At 40.2% G+C, this 21,003-nt stretch overlaps 1 protein-coding gene across 6 annotated transcripts; it reads right to left on the bottom strand.

Annotated features, from left to right (window-relative positions):
• Positions 1–608: 608 nt before the first annotated feature.
• On the bottom strand, positions 609–16,839 carry MACIR (macrophage immunometabolism regulator). Of its 6 annotated transcripts, none has more exons than XM_081317514.1 (3): positions 16,489–16,839; positions 11,260–11,435; positions 609–3,776 (listed from the first exon to the last, which is right to left on the bottom strand). In XM_081317514.1, exon 3 carries the CDS (start codon positions 3,753–3,755, stop codon positions 3,129–3,131), a length of 627 nt encoding a protein of 208 aa, XP_081173640.1. In that variant the 5' UTR covers positions 3,756–3,776; positions 11,260–11,435; positions 16,489–16,839; the 3' UTR covers positions 609–3,128. The 6 variants fall into 6 exon arrangements, with proteins under 6 accessions (XP_081173640.1, XP_081173638.1, XP_081173641.1 ...); XM_081317512.1 differs by lacking the exon at positions 16,489–16,839 and adding an exon at positions 14,242–14,775; XM_081317515.1 differs by lacking the exon at positions 16,489–16,839 and adding an exon at positions 13,168–13,271.
• Positions 16,840–21,003: the final 4,164 nt, after the last annotated feature.

Here is a 21,003-nt window from a genome sequence, read left to right as displayed (position 1 = left end):
GGAATTTGCTCCTCCCTCTCAGGTGTGATATTCTAATATTGGACTACAAGAGTGCTCACATGTTGAGAAGAAAGGGGATATTTTTGCCTTTGCCATAAACATGACTATATTTGATCAAGTTCACCACTCTACTCTCCTTTAAGTTGGCAAAATATAAAGGAGACCAACCAAGTTACACAAAAGCTCCTCTGTGTAATGGAGAGTATCTTCAAATCTTCACATCATCTTGGGCTGGGAGGCATCTCCTCATCATTCCACCACAGTTGCTTGAATGAGATATCTTTTATTTAGGTAAAAAATTGACATTTTTTCATAAAGAAATCTTGTATAGAAAGAGAAAAACCCATATTCCTAGTGAAACTCAATAGTTAATATTTTGGGTTTTGTCATAAGTCTTGATTAAAAAATTATGAATTACCTGCCACCTCAAATGTTCTGGGGGAATCAGGAAGGGAAGGAGCCCACATGAATGGAGTAACAAAGTATGGAAGCATGCTCTCAATGTATCAAGGATATGGCTTGTGATTGGTCTGTAAAAATCCATGTATAAAAATACTGAACTCAATAAATGATTACTTGGTAAGAAGACTTCAGGTCATAATTTTCCATTCAAGTTTTACTTTCTTGGTAAATCATCATTCAATATGCATTTCAAGTTATCTAATAAAATGAATGTATTAATTTAGCGTTAAATGCACCCAACTCTCAAAAAACTCTTTAAAACAATGATAAAAGAGCAAACTCCAGGCAATGAATTCAATCACTGAAATAAATTTTCATACAAGACAAGAAATTGATATGCTATAGTTTCAATAACTTTTAGAACAATTTTAAAAAATAGTGGGGGAAAATGTCAAATTTGTATTTTCCCACTTTTATCCCATAAGTTGTCAGCAATGGGCTGATTATCTTGCCAGGGAACTGACTTAAGAGATGCAGAGAACTTTAGAAATTAAAAACAAAATTTAAGAAATAACTTTTTTCCCCAAGAAAATATTTCAAAAGCCACATAAATTGAGGCCAACCATTTACAAGCAAATTTTATAACAACAAATCTGAGGATTCTCTTATATGTATAATCTATCTCCCAAAATGCAGTTATTCATTGCACATCATAACAAGAACAGATTCATGCATATACCATGGCTATATCTTTCCAATGGGCAATTCTTTCTCAGATAAATAGAAAATCACTGAGAAGTCTCATAAAGTGAGCTGTAGGCAAATGCAGCTGTTTCTGCTATTACAATGGCAAGGAAAAAGTGATTAGATTTTAGCAGTTCTCTTAATATTAAATGTGTGGTAGATTCCATGTCACAGTTTCTGAAATATGGAAACCAAATTCCTTTTGTGTGTCAGGGTCTACAATATATATGAAAATATATAAAATTGATGCATACATTTATAATATACATACATTTTTAGGAAAGAATGTAAAATGATATATAATCAGGCAGATTTTCTTTCCAGGTTTTAAAAGAGCAACACATACCAAGGGCCACACTAAAGTATGGATATTACCCTTTTATTTTCTATCAATGTTGCTTTCATAGATAAAATCAATTAATATTATTTATGCTTAATCAATAAATGTAAAAATCCTTTCTTTGGCATTGGACAGTACTCTTCTGTTTACATTAGAAGGCCATGCAGAGTAGTTCCTTAGGAAATCATTTTTTACTCTAATATATAGCAGTGCAACTTGTAAAAATTACAAGCATCTTCTCAAGTTAAAAAAAAAACCTGATCCATAGTTTATACACTGCCAGTTGGGCATAATTTTTGCACAAGATGTCAAAGAAGAGGCAACCCTTATGCATTCAAAGCATATGCTGTCTGTATTCATTCTTAAGAGACAAGTCTTTTCCAAGTAAATCAAATCTGCAAGGAATGGTTTTAAAAAGGCTTTGTTTCATAAACAATTTAAGCATTCCTTACTTTATCCACAAGAGTTAAGCTTTCATTTCTAAATAATTTACAGATCAAGAACATAACATGATTGCACACTCTTTCTGTAATAAGCAGCATATCTTAAAAGAGAGTAACACTAAATATTAAAATTAAAATATGATTTGTTTGGAGATGATTTACACCAGTACATTTGAAGAAATCAATAATTTAGTTGTAACCCGAAAGGCTTTTTTTTACAGAAAAACAAAACAAGATGAAGTTGTAATGATCAGTGCTGTAAATAAATTGGAATGTTCAAATGCAGTGCTAAAATGTCGTAACAACCGCTCATCATACCTATGTAGTACTGTTACTGTAAAATCTAAATGTTAAATATCACAGATGCAAATGCAGTTTTCAGCATTTGTGCATGTGTATATGTGTGTGTGTATATACACACATATACATACATACATACACAAACAAATATCTATATTCATACTTACATCACACACTATAAAAGTTTCTGTGTTAAGATAATTATTTAAAAAAACATACAAAATTAAAGTCAGTGGTTTTCTTTCAATATTTTTTTCTTTAAAACACATTTTAGGATTTTGTTTAAAAAATTACACTGAAATTAGTTTGAAATGCAAGTAGTAGTTCAATTATTATACATTTAAAAACAGTCATCTCTAGTAATGTAAGTACTGAGGCTTAATTTCATTAGCGATTGTTTTCTTTTCTTTTGTTCCCAGTGCAAATCCAGCTACACTGAGTGCAAACTGGACTATTTTAAAGAGCACACGGTTTTAGTGAAACATTTTGTCCTATAATGCAAAACTCATTGCATATGCACATATGATTATTAAATAATATATTTCAGTGCTTATCCATGAGTAATTTCTTACAGCAAGCTCAGTCAGAAACAAAATTCACATTACATCAATTTTTGAGTGTTAAATTGCCATAAATTTCAGGTACCCATGTGCAAAACATTTGTTTTGTTACAATATTCCAAATTTCTTGTCAGAATTTTTCAGTATTCCTTTCTCTTTCCATGTAGTTTCCACACACGCATCTGCATGCACACGCGCACACACACACACACGTACACCTTATCTTCCTATGCTTTCTTTGTCTAATAACACTTTTCTGATCCAATCAGGTACCAAGTGCATGACTGCCTACTTGTATAGACAATCTTAATGCAGTGAAGAATGAAGGATGATTTATGTTCATGTGTTGTTCCTAGCAAACATACGGTCCCCTCTGAGCGTGAGGTGCTGGAGCTGATATTGAAGCACTTCTGTATCAGCTGGTTCCTTGATGTTCATTCTGTCTAAATTGAGGTAGTCTAGGGACTTTGAGTGAGCTCTTTTACCTTTGAAAAGGCAGAGAGGCAAAGGACCATGAAATGCCTTGTATGGTTCATAAGGTAGTGGCTTGCTGCATTTATCCCCTGAGCTGGGCATTCGTCGCCTTCTACGGCCATTGATCGCTGGAATCTCGTAAGGCTGGTAATACCTGCTTCTGGCTTTGCACACTCGGGAAGACCGAGAAAGTCCTGAATCAAGCTGTTTGGAGCGCAAAGTAGGCCCTATCATTTCAACGTTATTCTGTTCTTCTACAGTGCACTTTTGGGCTAATTTCAGGAGCTCCTCTCCGGTAGTGAAGCCAACCAAGTAGTTAGAATCCATGTGGAGGATTTGGTAACCTGAAACAGTCTGGCGCATTGGTGAACATGGGGTGCTGGAGCAGCGAGGTTTCTCGTTGTCTGTTTTGCTTGTAGCACTCACTTCAGCAATAGGCAACGGGAGAGGGGCTAGCATAGATCTGGCCTCTCCATTAATGTCAACTTCCATTTTAAGTAAGAATCCAATAACCTAAAAATACAAAACAGCTTTATTAGCATGACACAAACACAGGTGGAAATGGTGTCGGTTGAGAAATGGCAGTCATTTCTGTCTTTAGATCTTACTTTGCAGAGACTGCATTGTAAACAAGCACACGGTAACAAACAGATGACTGGAACTGGACTTGCATTCCATTTTTGGCAAAACACTGGTCTGTGTCTTTATCTATCATTCTTTTCTTCTTTCCTATGAGGTTCAGCTCCCAACCTTTATCCATAAACTGAAAATAATAATATCCTCTCGCTCTAGTACTACCTGTGAACAGTAAACATGACAGTTCTGAATATAACCGTATTTCAGTTACCAGATCTTACCCTAGTAGTAGAGCCACAAGACAACAAATCAGATATTAGATATTACAGATGAAAAAAGTAAAAGCAAGGATTATCTTCAAGATAAAATTCAAAATGTCTTTTTATTTTCACATACTACCACCAGTTAGGGGCTAAGTCAGTGTTCAATTTTCTTCATTACATGCAGACTAAATCCCTAAACAGGAACAGCCATGTTTTCAGATGATGGCTTGAACCATTCTCTACAGAATGGTGCACAGAAATCCACTGAGTGAACTTGGGTCACTCATTCCCTCTCACCTCTAATCAATCTCAGCCTTTGCAAGAAGCCAAATGAAAAACAAGGTTTATTGCATCATGCATTGAGAGGTTTGAGTGTGGACTAGGCAAGTGCAGTGCAAAACAAGTGGGTGCTGCAACCAAGTGGGAGAAACACTAAAAACACCACCATTACAATTTAATGTGGAACTGGAATGGAAAATAATTTTCCCTGAAGCCACTCTACCCTTGCTTATCTTTTTCCATGCTATACTGAAATGAATCTAATATTCCAAATGCACAGCTAATCAACAGATAAAAAGCCTAGCATGTTTCTAATTACTTTCAGTGCAAGCTCGTTTGTGGGGAACCCCCTCCCCCCCAACTCAATTTCTACTTCCTACTCAACCAGAGCACATGACCCTGGGCTCTTATGGTACAGAATTTAGCTCAGATAGAAAACAAAGTGATTATGTCTTAATAAACCCTTTAATAAAACTGCAGTGATCCAAAGATTAGGTTGATGCCCTTTTGTCAGTAGGTTAAGCTGTTCTTATTTACAAAGGGATATTCTTAGTTGCCACCTTTTATCATATACTTTTTATAATATAACTTATCTGCCACTTTTTATAATATAATTCTCCTTTGCAATTATTTTCTTTTGTGATACGGTGTTGTTATGTACTGACAATAGAAGATGTTGTGGAATTTAGCTGCTCTAAATGACGTTTGACAGTTTTGGAAGGCAGAACTGTATTTTCAAAACGAACATGTTCACTCATGCAACCCTTTGCCCATAAGAATATCAGTCATTAGTATACATCTATTTTCTGATATGCCAAAAGGTCAAATGGATGGATAATTCAGAGGATGAATAAGCCACTATTATATAACCCCACTTACAATTAACAGATTAACAGAGTTGGAACGGGCCTTGGAGGTCTTCTAGTCCAACCCCTGCTTAAGAGGAGACCCTGTATCATTTCAGACAAATGATTGTCCAATCTCTTCTTAAAAACCTCCATTGTTGTGGACCACAACTTCTGAGTCATTCCATTGATGAATTGTTCTTAGTGATAGGAAATTTCTCCTTAGTTCTCTCCTTGACTAGTTTCCATCTATTGGTTCTTGTTCTGCCTTTAGGTGCTTTGGAGAATAAGATGACCCCCTCTTCTTTGCAGCATACCCTTAGATATTGAAACAATGCTATCATATCACCCCCTGCCTTTCTTTTAATTAAACTAGACATACCCAAGTCCTGCAATGTATTTTTAGCCTCCAGTCCCCTAATCATCTTTGTTGTTCCTCTCTGCACTCTTTCTGGAACCTCAACATCTTTTTTATATCATGGTGACCAAAACTGGATGCTATAGTCCAAGTGTGGTCAAAACTTTTGATTTCAAATTCCATTTGTGATCGTTAGAAATGGTAGCAATTTTGCTTTCAGACAATGTGACGAATCTTGAAATTATTTTGACCATGTAGGGAGAAAAGAACTGTGTGCATCTTCTCACTATCTAGCCTATGTCTTATCATGATGCATGTATGATGTTTGAAAGTTATTTACACCAAATACACTATCAGAGCCACAAATTAAAAAAAAATAGACATGAGTGCACCTACTGGAATCTGTCAACCTCAAACTAAAAGACCAGTAAATTACAGTAGCAGCTTATTACACCTCTCTCTCTCTCTCGTATACCCACCCACATCCACAACACACTCCCTCTTTCTGTCACACACACAAATATCTGCAGTACAAAGACAAAAAAACCCTGCAATTGTTTGTTTCAATCTGGCCTACTATTATTGGGACAAATATTGGGTAGGTTCTTATTCTAAACTATTGCTTGCTTCACTAGGTTTACTGAATAAATCGTAACTGGATGTGTTTCCACATCTTCTAAATTACAAACTATGGTTTGCAAGTATCTGTGTCAATAAAATCAGCAACAAAAAGCCATGGTTATTTTTGTACATTTGTGCTAGTAGCAAATGCTGTTTTGAACCTATCAAACATTACACAATGAATTTTGAGTCCTACAGTACTGAATAGGCCTAAACCTCTTTCCAGTGCGCTCCCACAGGGAGGGTCTTCTCAGGGTACCGCCGGTAAGAGATTGCCGGCGGATAACACCCAGGGGGAGGGCCTTCTCAGTGGGGGCGCCTGCCCTTTGGAACCAGCTGCCCGTGGAGCTTAGGACTGCCCCCGACCTCCATTTATTCTGCCGGGACCTGAAGACATGGCTCTTCGAGCTCTCTGGCCCAGGCTGAGAATTTTAATAATTTTAATTTTAACTGGGGTTTTTATTTGTTCAGGGATTGATATAATTTTTTAAATTGTTTTTAACTTTTGTATTTTTCGTTTTAATCACCCTGTAAACCGCCCTGAGTCCTTCGGGAAAGGGCGGTATATAAATATAATAAAATAAAATAAATAAATAAATCTTGGACTGCAACCCCTGATCTCAAGAGAGCACCATAGCAATAGTAATAGCACTTATATATTACTTCACAGTGCTTTACACCCTCTCTAAGTGGCTTAGTCAGCATATTGTCCCCAACAATCTGGGTCATTTTACCAACCTCAGAAGGATGAAAGGCTGAGTCAACCTTGAGCCACTCAGAATTGAACTCTGGCAGTGAACAGAGAGTTAGCCTGCAATACTGCATTCTAATCACGGAAGCACCACAGCTCCTCAATAACCACACCACCATCCCTTGGTTATAACCCACTTACTTACAAAAGGGCTGTATGTGATCCTCTACTGGAATCACTTGATAAATCTATTTACACTGATTTTGAATGAACAAGATCAGGTATAGGAAGGTTTTCTTTTTCATCACAATCATAGGGAAATTTTGCACTGATTTTCACAGACATTACTTTCAATCTGCAACCTGTTTTACAAAATACACACCTAATAAACACTGAAGGAAACAATATACAATCCATGTGTATAGATGTGCCAAACAAACAAAAAAGACTATGTTCCATTTCTTATTTTAAAATGCTATTAAAAAAACCTGTGAAATAATATTCACCATAGAATTGATTTTTTTAAAAAAAACCAAATCCTTTACCTGCAATCTCAGAGAAAAAGTACATTAGATAAAGATTTATATTTCTAAAATGCAACAGCATTCTGCAGGAAGAAAGAGACAAACTATAATTCCATTTGTGCATAAACCTGCTGTGGTTGCTCTTCATCAAATACATGTGCTTCTTATGCACACCATATAAATAAAATAGTGGTAATCTTCACAGAAAAAAATAATTTTGTTAATTCAGCCTTCACAAAACTACACTCACGAGTCTGAGGATCACATGCTGTCTGGGAATTATGAGGCTGTAGTAGCAATATATCTTGAAGGCACCAGATATAAAAAGTTGTGAGAGTCTATTATCCAGATTTCATTTTATGAAAATAATAGCTCACCACTATCTTAAAGATGGGATTCTTGAAGTGTTTGTGTAAAGCAATCTAAAATGAAGCTAATTGAACATGTAATCTCCAACTGTAGATAATAATGAATTGTACAAATGGGTACTTTCATAGTTCATCACAGATATGCCCATTTATACATACTTGGCATTCTCAAAGCATATCCTGTTACATGTGTAAGGTTTATTAGGAGTACAATTTGCAGAGTACCGTATATACTTGAGTATAAGCCGAATTTTTCAGCCCACTTTTTGGGCTGAAAAATTCCACTTCGGCTTATACTCCAGTCAACAAAAAAACTTACCGAGGACTTGTGCGCGGCCGAGGCTTTGGTGCTTCCGGGATCGCGCGCACCTCTCCCGAGCCACCGCCGTCCGGAGACCTGCCGAAGTTTGGGGAGGTTTGGGGAGGCGCCCAAACCTCCCCAAACGTCGGCAGGAGGAACGGAGACCTGCCGACGTTTGGGGAGGTTTGGGGAGGCGCCCAAACCTCCCCAAACGTCGGCAGGTCTGCGCGGAGGAACGGAGACCTGCCGACGTTTGGGGAGGTTTGGGGAGGCGCCCAAACCTCCCCAAACGTCGGCAGGAGGAACGGAGACCTGCCGACGTTTGGGGAGGTTTGGGGAGGCGCCCAAACCTCCCCAAACGTCGGCAGGTCTGCGCGGAGGAACGGAGACCTGCCGACGTTTGGGGAGGCGCCCAAACCTCCCCAAACATCGGCAGGAGGAACGGAGACCTGCCAACGTTTGGGGAGGTTTGGGGAGGCGCCCAAACCTCCCCAAACGTCGGCAGGTCTGCGCGGAGGAACGGAGACCTGCCGACGTTTGGGGAGGTTTGGGGAGGTGCCCAAACCTCCCCAAACGTCGGCAGGTCTCCGTTCCTCCGCGCCCTGCCTGCCTGCTTCTTTCCGCAGCGGAAAGAAGCAGGCAGGCAGGGCGCGGAGGTCCGGAGACCTGCCGACGTTTGGGGAGGTTTGGGGAGGCGCCCAAACCTCCCCAAACGTCGGCAGGTCTCCGTTCCTCCGCGCCCTGCCTGCCTGCTTCTTTCCGCTGCAGAAAGAAGCAGGCAGGCAGGGCGCGGAGGTCCGGAGACCTGCCGACGTTTGGGGAGGTTTGGGGAGGTGCGCGCGCACCTCCCCAAACCTCCCCAAACTTCGGCAGGTCTCCGTACGGTGGCGGCTTGGGAGAGGTGCGCGTGATCCTGGAAGCACCGAAGCCTCGGCCGCGCGCAAGTCCTCGGTAAGCTCCGGGCGGTCACTTGCTTCGCGTCTCCTGAGGGAAGGGGGGGCGACTGGAGCGGGCGTGTTTCCTCGCCTGCTGGGCGCCGCGATTTGCCCGGGGAACGCGCGGGCCCCGAATGGCAGCGTGGAGCGAGGAAGCGGACAGCCAGGGCTTCCCCGAGAGCCGCGGCCACACAGGGTATTCCTGTGTATTCAGGCTTGCAAAATGGCGGATCGAGCCTCTGCTGGCGGCAGAGGCTTGCAGAACGGCGGATCGGCTTATACTCGAGTCAATAACTTTTTCCAGTTTTTGGGGGTGAAATTGGGGGTCTCGGCTTATACTCGAGTCGGCTTATACTCAAGTATATACGGTATGTGTTCCGTCTTTCTATCCAGAAGTTTATGATTTATATAGCAAGTATAACTGAAGATCAATGAATTTTAAATCACAACTGAACATTTTACTCAGTAGATAGCCAAAGTCCCAGATCTGTTTGTAGCTGATTCTGGTTTTTTATTTTTGATAAAAATCATGCAGTAGGCCTTTTCCTCATTTTTCTCCATCCCAACTGTTCTGGTTGGTTTGAGAGAATACTCTGAAATAAATTTTTAGGATATTCCTGAGGGGTTAATCATCCTCATCTAGTTTTACTAACAGAAATTGGAATTTGCCATTTTTAATGCTGTTATTGTTAGCCTGTCAACCCTTAGTACAAATAGTACAAATAACATTCTTCACAAAATCTTCTGCCTCCTCTCTGGTCTCATTGCTTCAGAATAGTTGTTCTTTAGAGTTTTTTAATTCTAGTTCTGATTTATATGTAGCATAAGACCAGAAAATATGTACTGATATAAGCATGGCACATTGAACTGCAATTAACGGGCAGATCTGCACATTAGCAGATCTGCCCAATCTGCAGCCTACCAAGCAGTCTTGTGTGGATGGCTGGCATTTTTTAAAAAATAGTCAATCCACTGATGCCAGGAAGGATCCATCACTACCTAGGTTTTTGGAGTCATCTTCATCCCAAAAGGCATGTAGCTGAGTACCTCCAGGCCTCACAGCCAGCTCCATTGCTGCTGCAACGCTGAACAGTTGATCTGCCTGCCAGCTATTCCTTTGTGACCTGTAATTTTTAAAGTAGTAAACTTTCCTTTCTACAAGTTTTGTGGGCCTGACATTAGCATGGTAATTATATATCTGTTTGTGCAATAAATCATGGTAATGCTAATATTGCTGTTAATATGGGCCAATGAACTTGGAAAGTACATTTGTCACATGAAGCCTTGTAGACTGTGGAATATTGCGAAGAACAACTGGCTAATTCTTTCTTTGCTGTTTTGTACAAATTATTTTGAAGGTCAACAAACTTTTGTTTTTAATGTAAGGAATAACATTTTAATATAAAGATCTCTAACATTTAGCACGATGTCTGACAAATGTAGAAGAATAACTCAGCGTTAGATTTCTCTAAAATGTAATATTTATATCACTTGCTGTTCTATAAGTAACAAATCTCACACAAATTTCATAGACTAAAAGGTTTACGAATTAAAAATGACAATGTCTGCATGTCCTTACAACTTCCTTATCCAATCTAATCGTTTCCAGTTGTGCTGGGGCTACAGTTTCCAGAATTACCAGTTAATCCACTTAAATTAGCTAGAAATTGTGACTACTGTAGTCACAAAATATCTGGAAGGAATCATTTAAGTGAAGGATATCTTCCAGTATTAATCAAATAACATTATGAGATGATTATAGATTATGAGCATATGCATTATTTATCGACTAAAATCTATGTGCCATTCAACAAAACTCTTCATGGCTGTAAAGTTTATATTTACCCATTGTTCAAAAAACCCAGTAAGTCAGTGAGATTTAATTCAGTTTTATTAATTTTATTGTTCAATATGTGCATGTATGAGAAGAAGAGTAATAATATTCCAGGGAGCAACATCAATTTCTTTTTGAGCTCCTCTAGACTGTAAAACTGAAAATTACTTACCCAATTAAAGGGGAAATGCTAATCAGAAACAAAAACTTTTAGAATTTCACAAAGTATGAACCGTTTCAGAAGACGCCAACAAAAGAGAAGCAGGATGCATGGTTTTTCTAAGTCTTGAGTTGCCAGTCAGCTGCATGTAGGGTCATATTTGATAGGAATATAGTACTACCCTTTAAGGATTCAAGAAATGTTCGTAGAACATAATATACACAATATACAGTAGTTTTACCAACTTGTCTCTCTCCAGTTGTTAACTGTCAACATTTCCGGAGAGCAAGGATCTGCTCAGAGACCATTTTATCCAAGACTTCTGTGTGTTTCATTCCATATGCATCCAGGCAGTGCCTGGTTAGGAAAAGCAGGTAGTAAAAAGAGTAGGGTTGTCATCCTCACTGGGATATTGTTCTATAAAGAAACCATAAGAGCATGACTCAAGCAATCATAAAATCACAGCAGGAGTCGTTTAGCCAATCATGTCTGTACTTGGTATAACAATCCAAAGTTAAAAAATTCATGTAATGTTGCAGTCTCTACCTCTTCTTTACATAACTACTTTAACACTCTCTTAATGTTAAGACATAATTTCTAGTATTCAGTCAGTTCTTCCTGCAACTGAAAGTATTTCTACCCTGCACTCTTAAATGACAAAGAACAGCTTTGACTCTCTGTGTGACATCCTTTCTCCATCACATTCCCTTTCCCCACAAGTCTAAAGTCTTAAATATTTCCAGTTCCTTCCATATCTTCTTGCAGGTTATTTTTTACCCTCTCATCATCCTTGTGATTTCCCTTGACCTGTCCAGGTGATTTGAATCCTTAAAATGTGTTTTCTTAAATTGACACATTGCTGAAAATGGGGTTTGACTAATATAGAATAAAATGGCATTTGTCTTGTTCTGCAGCTATGTCACATTGCTGACTCATATTGTTTGCAGCTAACTGCTATTCTTAGATCATCTTCACATGTAATGCCATTCAGGCAGGTAACTTGCATTCAGTATATATGTATTTTGATTTCTATTTCCTAAGTGAAAAAGTGTACTTGTCTATATTTAATTTCATTCAGTAACTTTCAGCTTATTTCTTTTAGGATTGGATTGTTTTAAATTTCTGTTGTTGATTTCTAGAGTAATAGCTAGCCCACTAATTTTTGCATGAAATCTGATAAGCATTCCGTCTTCATCCAAGTGATTAACATGTTGAAGAATATCAATAATAAAAATGTTCGATATTTCAATTTAATGAGAACCCACTAAACAACACAGATTCCCTGCAATTTCAAGCCAGCTATAACCATCAAGCAAAAAGGATATAGTTGAATCATTCACAGGGATGACTCACACCCTGGACGGTATCTCTTTACTCTCCTACCATCAGGTAGGAGATATAGGAGTATAGCCAGCCGCACCAACAGGCTGAAAAACAGCTTTTATCCATGGGCTGTTAGGCTTTTGAACGGGAAATAATTTTTATAAACTTTATGCATAATTGACTTGCGAGGCCAGTGTGTTGTGCAATTAGTTCACATGGTGTAATAAGATGGAGGGGTTGTGTCACTGTAAGCTGGGGGGGGCACGAAGGGAGGCTCAGCCAATCTCAATGTATACATGGTTGTACTCTGACAATAAAGGTTTATTCTTTCTAGAATTTTTGTCCACTCAGCTATAATAGAAAAATATCCACTGATACAAGTCTGTATTTTTCCTGAGAGGACAATAGTATGAGATAAGGATGAGGGGTTTTTTGCCGTATCACCCATGTAAAATATCACACTCAATTATTTTTTATGAGTGATAATTAGGCCTGGTTCATTGTGAAAATGAGATCACATCAACCAGTCTTAGTCCCTAGTGAATATTCTCTCCCTAGCAACAGATGTTTCCTAGAAATGTTTTCAGTGTACAGATGTCTGAATATTTATGTAGTTCATACATATTATTTTTGTCATATTCTCGTTTCTTGCACATTCATATTTGAAGATTTCTAAAATTTAAAGCCAGTGGACAATTTCAGAATACATATAAAGCTTACAACAGAACACTTACATAATGGATTTACTCATTTGTAAAATGGCTAAAACTGTCATTTTAACCAGTTAAAAATAATTCCAAATTATGCTAACAGGGATATAACCTACCCAAGAAACAGCTAAAGTGAGGGCTTCTTTTGAATCTAGATTTTTTTACTTTTACTTGTTTGTAAGAAAAAATAAATTCAAAATCAAACTGATGAAGTTCAAAGACAAGCAAAACTCTACCCAATGAGAAAATGACACACAGGCAACATATATTTCATTATGAATAAGAACTGGCACACAGAAAAATAGACTACACCAAAAGAAAACCAACAAAATCAGTCAAAAACTAAAACAGAAGAGTGGCAAAATGACAGCCAGTTTGTTCTACTGCAGGGGTCTTCAAACTTGGCCCTTTTGTGACTTGTGGACTTTAACTCCCAGAATTCCTCAGCCAGGCATGCTGGCTGAGGAATTCTGGGAGCTGAAGTCCACAAGTCATAAAAGGCCTAAGTTTGAAGACCCCTGTTCTAGTGGTTAAGGCACCGGGCTAGAAAGCAGGAGAGCCTGAGATCAAGTCCCAGCTGGGTGATTTTGGACCAGTCACTTGCTCTCAGCCCAACCCATTTCACAGGGTTGTTCTTGTGCAGAAAATAGGAAGAGGAAGGAGTCTTATGTATGTCTGCTGCCTTGAGTTACTTATAATAAAAGTAGTGAATGAATGGATGGATGGATGAATCAGACATGAACAAAACGATGTCTCCTTCCTACACCCTCATCCTTTATTTTCTAAAATTTATCTAGGGTCCCTAGGAGTCCCAGAGGTGTTCCTGGATATAAATATGGCACTGGACACTGGATTACAAATAAATATATTACATATATTCATAAGCGACTGGGAGCCAGATGGGTACCAATGAAGATATCTTTCCATATAAATGTTTCTAGCATATAATTCTGTACCATAAAATCATACATAAGTGTTTAATAAGGATTTTTTTCTCCAAACTAGAGTCTGGCATGTCTCTCTGATAAATTACATTTGCATGAGATTGTATTAAATCTTACTCTACTGGGCCAGGAATCAGATTTATCTTTACTGATCTACTGCTGCCTTTTTATATCTTTCTCTGTATGTTTGTGTGTATGTGAGTGTGTGTGTGTATGTAGTTAGAAAAATAATGGAAATATACATACCTACAGCACACACAAACACGTACACAGAGCTATCTTCAGTCTTAGTCCGATAACAGACCACTTGACACCTTCTGTTGTTCTTCATGAATTCATGATTAAATATTGAGAGAGACAAGCTACAAAACTATGATGCTGTGGATATTAACTTTCCTTCACCCTCTGCCATTCAAAGGATTATATAATGTATAGTAGATCTTCTGAACCTGTGAAGTAGAATGCTAGAAGCAGTTCTCAGGTTTTGCATGTTCAAAAATTACTTATGGAAATGGCAATAGATCAAAACACAGCTTAGCAATTTTATACCAACATAGAAAATATGTATAGTTTTATTAGATTGTTGGGTATGATTTTGGGGTACAATGTTTTTACATTTAGTATTATTGTTGGGCTTAATATTTTAATGTTACTGTTGCCATTAGTTTTTATCTTACTATTAACAATGGTTTTAAAATATATTATTGTAACTATTTATATACAGAGTTTTTTTCTTGTTCTTTTTCTACTCTAAATGGCATCCTAAAAAAACAAATTTTAGAAGTGAAGCTGCAAAACTAAAAGTCCTGGGATTATTAAAAAAATATCAGCTGAGAAATAAAATTACTTATAGTATGAAGTCTTTGCTGAAAATATTCAGCTGTCATCGTATCTGCAAAAAAAAAACAACCTCTAGCATTTGCATTTTTAAAAACAGCTTTGCTGTTGGTTGAAAATATTACATTCTCAAGTCTAAATGCTAAATTCATTTTATTTGCAGTCATTCTACCGAGATTCCCCTCATCATTTAGATCTGATTTAGGGGAGCAGATCTAAGAAGATACATTTGAATGCAAGCCAGAGGAAAGAGATCTCTGTGTCATGCAGGGAATCTGTAGCTGCCAAGAGCTCTCCATAGTGCTACTTCCTTTTATGGACAATGAGGCAAGGCAGCAGTACCATGGAGAGTCCTTGAAGCACGTGGGCCATACATACGCACAGGCTTAACAACTATGCTTCAGAATCAGCTCTATTTCTCAATGGGAATAGACAGGTGTGATGAAGTATATGCTGCAAATAGACAGCAAAACTTCAAAGCTCTACTACCTACTATGAAATTGCAAACAAAAGAAAAACACAGGTGGATCAAACATCAAATGCTGTACATAGCTTGAAGCTTGCTCAGATTCGTGGCTTTGCTCCTTGGCTTCTTAAAAGTCTTGTAAAATCAAAGGCTTAGTACAATCAAATTACTTAAATCCAAGAGCTGGACTCCATATAGTGGAAAAAATACTGACATATCCTACAAGATATATCCTACCTATGCAAACCAAGCAGGATACAGCAAGGATCAAAGCTCCATAAAAGCCACTGAAACAAGCAGCATGTTGAAATATAGATGGGGCTGCTTCTCCGAATAGGAATGTTTACTTAATTTAATAATTTGAATCTTGATCACGTCATAAAAAATATCTAATAAGCAAAGGCTTTTGGTCCAAGAACGAACCTCCTACATGCTAAACTAGACGAAGCTTAAATAAGTGTACCTCAAAGTCGAAGTACACGTATTCACACGCCCACAACCGGCATAAAGTAGGCCGAGACAATTTGCACTTGTTTTGTAAATCCCGCACGCGAGAATTCGACCTCCACACGTTCTCCGAACGAAGCAAACCCCCCCCACCCCCCGCCCCCAAACACGTCGCTTGGCCCGTCCAGATAACACGCAGACACAATGAACACACTGCGTCACGGATGCTCGAGAAGAAGGTGCGCGCGCACCGGGATTTCTAAATTCGCACGCAAAACCCCCAGCTAGCCTTGGGAAGGGTTTACCTCACATCCGCGCGTAGGTGACCTCTATAGAGAACCGGCGACCTCTCCTCCGCCGTCGGGAATCGTTAAGAGGCAGCCTCCGGCTCCCGTACAAAAAAAAAAAAAGCAAGGCGCGCCCGGTCTGTTTACAAGCACCGACTACTCCTCCAGGGTGGCGCCCACCCACCTATTCCCTCCCTCCGCCAGCCAGCACACGCGGGCTGGGCCAACGCCGCACCGCAGTCAGCGGGTGGGAGCGCGCCTGCTCACCCTCCTCGCGCCGCCTGGCTGACGCTGCCGTCTCTCTCGCCCGCTCCGCAGCTTAAGGCTGCCGGGGCCCGTCCCGCCTGCAGGCTGCAAAAGGCGCGCCGCAAACCCTCCGCCGGCCCCAAGCGCCGCCGTCGGTCTCGCGGGCGCCTCAGCCCTCCCAGGCCCTACGGCACCATCTCGCTCTCCTACCTGCGGTCCAGGATGCCGGGCCTGCGGGCCGCCCTCCCGCCGCCCGAGACGCTGAGCAGGCTATAGAGCGAGCGAGAGGCAACCGGCGGCCCCTCCCCGCTCTTATTTTGCCGGCTTGGGGCGGGGATTGGGGTTGGCGTGGCGAGGCGAGGCGAGGCAAGAGAGCCGCTCCTCCTGCTGCGGTCCCGCCCACCGGTGCCTCCGTTAGGGCCTCGCTTATTTCCAGGCCTGGCTCTAACCGTGGGAAATGCGGAGCGCGTAAACTGACTGGGTTTTGCCTTCTCTTAAATGGCGCTGTTTTTTCTCCCACCCGTCTTTGCTCCCTCGGCCGCCGCCGCCGCCGCCGCCTTTCGCGCGTTTTTGTTTAGTCAGAGCTGATAGAATTTGTGAGGTCATAAAGAAGGAAAAGGAAGGTTGCCGGCACTTGAAGGACCGAACTCTTTTTCTCCCTATCTCAATCCAGGACATTCTTAGAAATAAAGCCCATACGTTCTCAGGCACGTGTAGGCCTTCGTGTGGGTGTAAGGCTCCATTTGCCTCAGCAGGTGGCTGACTGGCGCTAGCCCTAAACCAGGGGTAGGCAACCTCGGCTTTTTATGACTCATGGACTTCAACTCCCAGAATTCCTGAGTCAGCATAGCTGACTCAGGAATTCTGGGAGTTGAAGTCCATGAGTCATAAAAGAGCCGAGGTTGCCTACCCCTGCCCTAAACTGTTAGTACTTGGATGGGAATCTTTTAGGGCTGTTGGTGGCTGGGGAATTCTGGGAGCCGAAGTCCCCGCATCTTAAAAGTTTCCAAGTTTGAGAAATATGTAGGACATAACCAGGGCTGATGGACTTCGCTGGAAAATTGAAAACATCCTGGAAGAACACAGACAAAGATTTTCTTTCCTGTTGTTAAGAAAGCTGCCTGGACAGGTCAATAAAATCACTAGGGTTCAAAGTCAACTTTTCCCCTTTATAATAGCACTTCCCAAACTGGATAAATTACCCATTATTGTGTAAAGGTGTTTTTTTCCTTTGGGTAACAATACATGAACCCATGTGGCACAAGATGAATATTGTAAATGACTTAAAGATTGCCAGTTTCCTAGTCAGACAAAAATTGTTCAATGGATATTTTTTTTTGAAATGACATGAACATTAGTCAGTGGCGGTGTTTTTATAATGTAGGTAGTCCTTGAGTTAGGATTATTTGTTCAGCTTCGTCAATGCTGAATGAAGGAACTTAAGACGGTCCTCTAAGTTTGATAACTTTCTGATAAGCTGTTTTGGATACTGAGGGGAAAAGTTTGGGAAGCATTACTTTATAAGTTTCCTTCTTTTTTGAACTGAAAGTTAAAACAGTTTTGAAGGTGTGATATTGAAGGAATTATTTCCCTTTTTTTAACTTCTGTATTTTATTGTTCTTCCAGTCATCATGAATGATCCCATTTTCTGGCCAGGTTTTAACTAAATACTCCTATGCCTTCTTAATACAATTATTTCCTTCCTGGATAGACTTAGTCATCTGTTGTTGCTATGAATTTCCCTTCTATGGATTTTTTTAAAAAACAAACCCTGAAATGTTGGCTAGGCTGCTGACAGGGTTCTGAAGGAACTAGGTCTTGGTGGGTGAATGAAATATTTGTTTCAAACTAATTGTGAGTTATCCAAATGTTTTTATTGGTACATTTAAATAGAAAGGAAACATATACTTAAGGAACTATATACCTTAATGTGTTTGTTTAAATTCAGGCTGAGTAAAATCTCCTAAAGATAATTACATTTCTCACTAGTCCAGATTTCATCTTGCTGTTCTTGTCTCCTTTTCACTTTGACTGGTTTAGCCATCAGAAATTTAGCCTTAGAAATTTTCTCCTTTTCTCTTTCCAAATGTTTATGCCTCAGTGGTGGGTTTGTTGGTTGCAATTCTCATTTCACTTAAACATCATGACATATGAGGTAACTTAGGATGATAGGAACTAGCACTAAAGCTAATTCATAAGTTTCATGGGCTCAATTTTTCCCCAGGATACAGATTTAAAGGTAGTGTATCATTGAATACACTGACTAAGTCTTTGTGTTGCAGGTCTTTGGGCACAATTTGTGTGTGTGTGTGTGTGTGTGTGCGTGATGGCAGGTGGACCAAGGCAGTCATAGAATGGATCCCACTTGATAAAAAGTGTCCATGAAAGAGACCTAAAACAATTTGTTAATGGGGAAAGGACCTATATAATTAAGACCCAGATTTTTAGATTGTTGGGTAGATTGTATGTATTTTGTAGAAAGGTATACTTGGTCACCCACTTTAAACTCCTTTGGTTTGGCATGCTTTTTATCAGCTTGCCGTTTATAGGCTTCTTGTGCTTCCTCTAGCACTTTGTGGGCTGCTGGCCATGTATTTTGCATTTGCTGTATTCATTCTGACAGTGAGAGGTTTTGGGGATTTTCCAGAGGTAGTTCAGGGATTGCCACAAAGTCTTGGTCCAAAGCTAGTTTAAATGGAATAAACCCAGTGCTGCTATGCACTGAATTTATATACCACTTCTGCAAACAGTAAGGTAAAGGTAAAGGTTCCCCCGCACATGTGTGCTAGTCATTTCCCACTCTAGGGGCCGGTGCTCATCTCCGTTTCAAAGCCGAAGAGCCAGCGCTTGTCTGAGGACGTCTCCGTGGTCATGTGGCCGGCATGACTAGACGCCAAAGGCGCACGGAACGCTGTTACCTTCCCACCGTAGTGGTCCCTATTTTTCTACTTGCATTTTTACGTGCTTTCGAACTGCTAGGTTGGCAGAAGCTGGGACGAGTAACAGGTGCTCACTCTGTTACGCAGCACTCGGGATTCGACCTGCCAAACTGCCGACCTTCTGATCGACAAGCTCAGCGTCCTAACCTACTGAGCCACCGCGTCCCCTATCTGCAAACAGTAGGTCAGTCCAATTATCTTGTTGATAATTAATATAGCATCTGAGGTATTGTTTTAAAAGGAATTGGCTCTCTTGCACCCATTTGTTTGGTGGGGGGAGCTTAAGCTTTGGACAATTCCCCTTAGTTTTAAAAACTTGCATCAAACCCACGAAGTGAATTGCACCTCTTGTTCTGAAATGATGCGATCAGGGATGCCATGGAGTCTGTACGTATATTGGATAGAGTCTGGCTAAGGCACAGGCTGATGGGATCTTTGAATATGGGATAAAGTAGACCTGTTTTGAGAATAGGTCCATAACCACTCAAATCACGGTATTCCCTGTGCTCTCAGGCAATTCTACTATAAAGTCCATGGACATTTCCTTCTAGGGTACATGGGAGTTTGCCATTGGTTGTAAGAGTCCCATGGGCTTCTCTGGCCATCTTTTTGCTGAGGCACATACTGGGCAGCTAGCCACATACTGTAGCTCTCAATATCTTTTTTGAGGGATGGCCACCAAAATTGTCTCTTGGTTAAATAGGTTTTTTACAAATCCAAAGTGCCCCACTGCTTTTGAGTCGTGGCAGGTTTGTAAAATCCTGGCTCACAAGGAGGCAGGGACGTATAGTTTTGACCCACCCAAGCAAGTCTGTCCCTGAGGGTGCATTGCTACTTGTGGGCTATTAGCCATTCATCTTTTAGAGATGATTTTAGTTGGTTTAGCATTTCACTGGATATGTCTGGTTTGATTTTCTCTGGGCCCTCCTAACCACTGCTGCTGCCAGCTTGTTAGAATGAATGACCAGACTATTTTGGGTCTGGCACTATTGTATTGCAGTAACCTGGACAGGGCATCTGCTAGTTCTTCCCCCCTGGAATATAGCATAAAGAAAAGTTAAATCAATTGAAGTACTGTGCCCATCAGGCTTGTTTTGGGAATAACTTTAGTGGGGTTTTTAAAGCTTCCAAATCCTTCTGATCCATCCATACTTCAAATAGGTGTTTAGCCCCTTCTAAGTGCCATCACATCAGTAACACCTATTGAACTACATAAGCCAACTCCTCCCATACCGCCCACCTGTTCTGTATCACTTAGTTTTTTGGAGGGGTAGGCACAGAGTTGAAGGATTCCCTGGGGTTTTTCTTGTAACAATACAGCTCCTACAGCCACATCACTAGCGTCTGTTTGAATCACAAAGGGGGCATCAGTGTTCGGGTACCTTAGCATGGGTTCTGCTGCAAATAGCCGCTTAAGTTTCTCGAAGTCTGCCTGGCACTCCATAGTCCAATTAAGTGGCAATGCTTAATCCCATACCTTTAAAATTGTATAGTAGATACCACTCATAACTGTGGGATACTACGCTTACTAAATTTCTTCCTGTCACACAAATCTAATGTATCATAATTATGTATACTTTGACCCAAATTAAGAAAAAGAGATTCTTTACTGGTCAGTAGTACTTTCCTCCCCTTCATGGATTACTGCCTTGTCGTGGCGAAGGGGCTTGCGTAATTCAATGAAGCTATGAGCTATGCCGTGCAGGGCCACCCAAGACGGAAAGGTCATAGCAGAGAGTTCTGACAAAACGTGATCCACTGGAGAAGGAAATGGCAAACCACTCCA

The sequence above is a fragment of the Vipera berus genome, assembly GCF_964194415.1.
Source record: "Vipera berus genome assembly, chromosome: 2".
NCBI classification, from domain to species: Eukaryota; Metazoa; Chordata; class Lepidosauria; order Squamata; family Viperidae; genus Vipera; species Vipera berus.
Note: the sequence above shows the minus strand (reverse complement) of the source record. Positions and strands in the feature narration are given on the sequence as shown.